General features: G+C 31.4%; 1 protein-coding gene across 1 annotated transcript in view; it reads right to left on the bottom strand.

Moving 5' to 3' along the window:
- Nucleotides 1–795: 795 nt before the first annotated feature.
- LOC137643523 (zwei Ig domain protein zig-8-like) overlaps nucleotides 796–1948 on the bottom strand; it is a 92454-nt gene continuing 91301 nt past the window's right edge. Inside the window, exon 8 of the mRNA XM_068376273.1 lies at nucleotides 796–1547. Coding sequence (XP_068232374.1) covers nucleotides 1414–1547 — 134 coding nt within the window. The 3' untranslated portion in view covers nucleotides 796–1413. The remainder of the gene's footprint in view (nucleotides 1548–1948) is intronic.

Below are 1948 nucleotides of genomic sequence, written 5' to 3'. Positions count from 1 at the left end.
TTATTGAATTTGATTCAAGTAAGAGCATTGATAATAGCATTCTGACACTGATGATTTCCTTTGTTATTGAAATTACATGTAATTGGAGCGTGGATATTAGTAGTCTGACACAGACAATTACCTTGGTTACTTTTATTTCATTTAAGTGGTAGCATGGATATTAGTAGCCTGACACTGCGGATTTTTTTTTTTTTTTTTTTTTTTTTTTTTTTTTTTTTTTGTAATTTCATGCAAGTGGAGCATTGATATTAGCAGTACGGCACTGATGATTTCATTAGTTATCGTAATTTCATGCAAGTGGAGCATTGATATTAGCAGTACGGCACTGATGATTTCATTAGTTATCGTAAATTTCATGTAAGTGGAGCGTGGATATTAGTAGTCTGACACTGATGATATCCTTGTTAAAGTAATTTCAATCAAGTGGAGCATTGATATGAGCAGTCTGACATTGACGATTTCCTTGTTCATTTAAATTTCATTTAAGGTGAGCATGGATATTAGTGTCTGACACCGATGCTTTGGCTCCTATGAAGTTCAATATCGGTAACATATTGTAACACTTTAACCCTAGTTGAATAAGCAACTTGTATTGTGGTTATTTGCATAAGACAAATTAATACCTAATAGATTTAGTTATTGAGAATATTCCTCACAACCTTTTAACCGTATAATAAGGAAAGAAAATAAACATCCTGTCTTAACTAGTGTTTAATTACATTAAGATTTTCACAAACAGTAATAACAATTCTAATTATTCTCATAAGTTATTCATGTTTTTTTTTTTGTGCATCTTTGTAACAAAAATATGGTATGTTGAACATCAAACAAAAATTACAACCTCTTATTCATGATACCAAGAACTTGATAATCAAGCTTTAAAAGTTTTCAATTTTATAAAAAGAAATTAAACACTTATTCAAATTCCAAACTGACTGAAAGGCCATATTGAGACAATCGTCGTTTTCCAATTGAAATATTTAAGATAATCGACTTTATACTGCAAAAAGCATAGCATTTTAAGGTAGGTGCCATGTAAACAATAGTTTTCTAATAGAGAAGAAACATCTGTCCTTTATGTTGAATCACACAGGCTCCTCCTGACATTAATATCATGAAGCTAAAACTTTCATGAAAAATAAATGAGGCACTCAACTCTATTTTCACTTCCGGGGTTTATTTTTTATCATATTTTTTCCATTTTAAAAGAAACCACTGATATTACATATAACACCCATGAGTTTTAATCCTTAAAGAATAGCAACCCATTATTTTACACCGAATCTGAACATATAAATACAGTTTAAACATATAATTCTCTATCATGAATACAGCCCTCTTTATTTACAATTCAGTACCATCTAGGAGGACAGAACCTTTTACATCTATATAAAAAAGATATTATCATCCTTTTCAGGATAAGAGCAAAACGTTTATTGTAACAAGGATGTTCAACAAAACTGATTTCAGAAAATGTATCCCTGATTCAGATACAAAAAGACCTGCGAAACTGCTTGGATGCTGCATGGCTGCTATCTCCTCATCTCCTGGAAGTAAAAAACGTTCCTAATTTTATAAAAATAGTATCATTAAATTGTACAATACATACATACATACATACTATACATACATACATACATACAATTCTAGAACAGATTCTTGAATTCGACAGAATATGTACGGTGTCTGTTCAGAAAGCAGATATAATGTTCAAAACGCCTCCAGAAGACTGAATTATAAAAAACACAATTGTTCAGAATGCATCTATACTGCTCAAAACGCTTCCAAAAGACTGATCTTACAGAAACATCATTATAAACTTATATCTCTCTGGAGAGCTCAATTGGTAGAGTCCTCGTAGGCATGGTTTTCGGCTGAGAAGGCAGGGGTTCGAATCTCTACCAGCCAGAAGTTATTATCATAAATAAATTCCAGTGGATATATATTC

Source organism: Palaemon carinicauda, chromosome 7, assembly GCF_036898095.1.
Source record: "Palaemon carinicauda isolate YSFRI2023 chromosome 7, ASM3689809v2, whole genome shotgun sequence".
NCBI classification, from domain to species: domain Eukaryota; kingdom Metazoa; phylum Arthropoda; class Malacostraca; order Decapoda; family Palaemonidae; genus Palaemon; species Palaemon carinicauda.
This window is presented reverse-complemented; position numbering and strand designations above follow the sequence as displayed.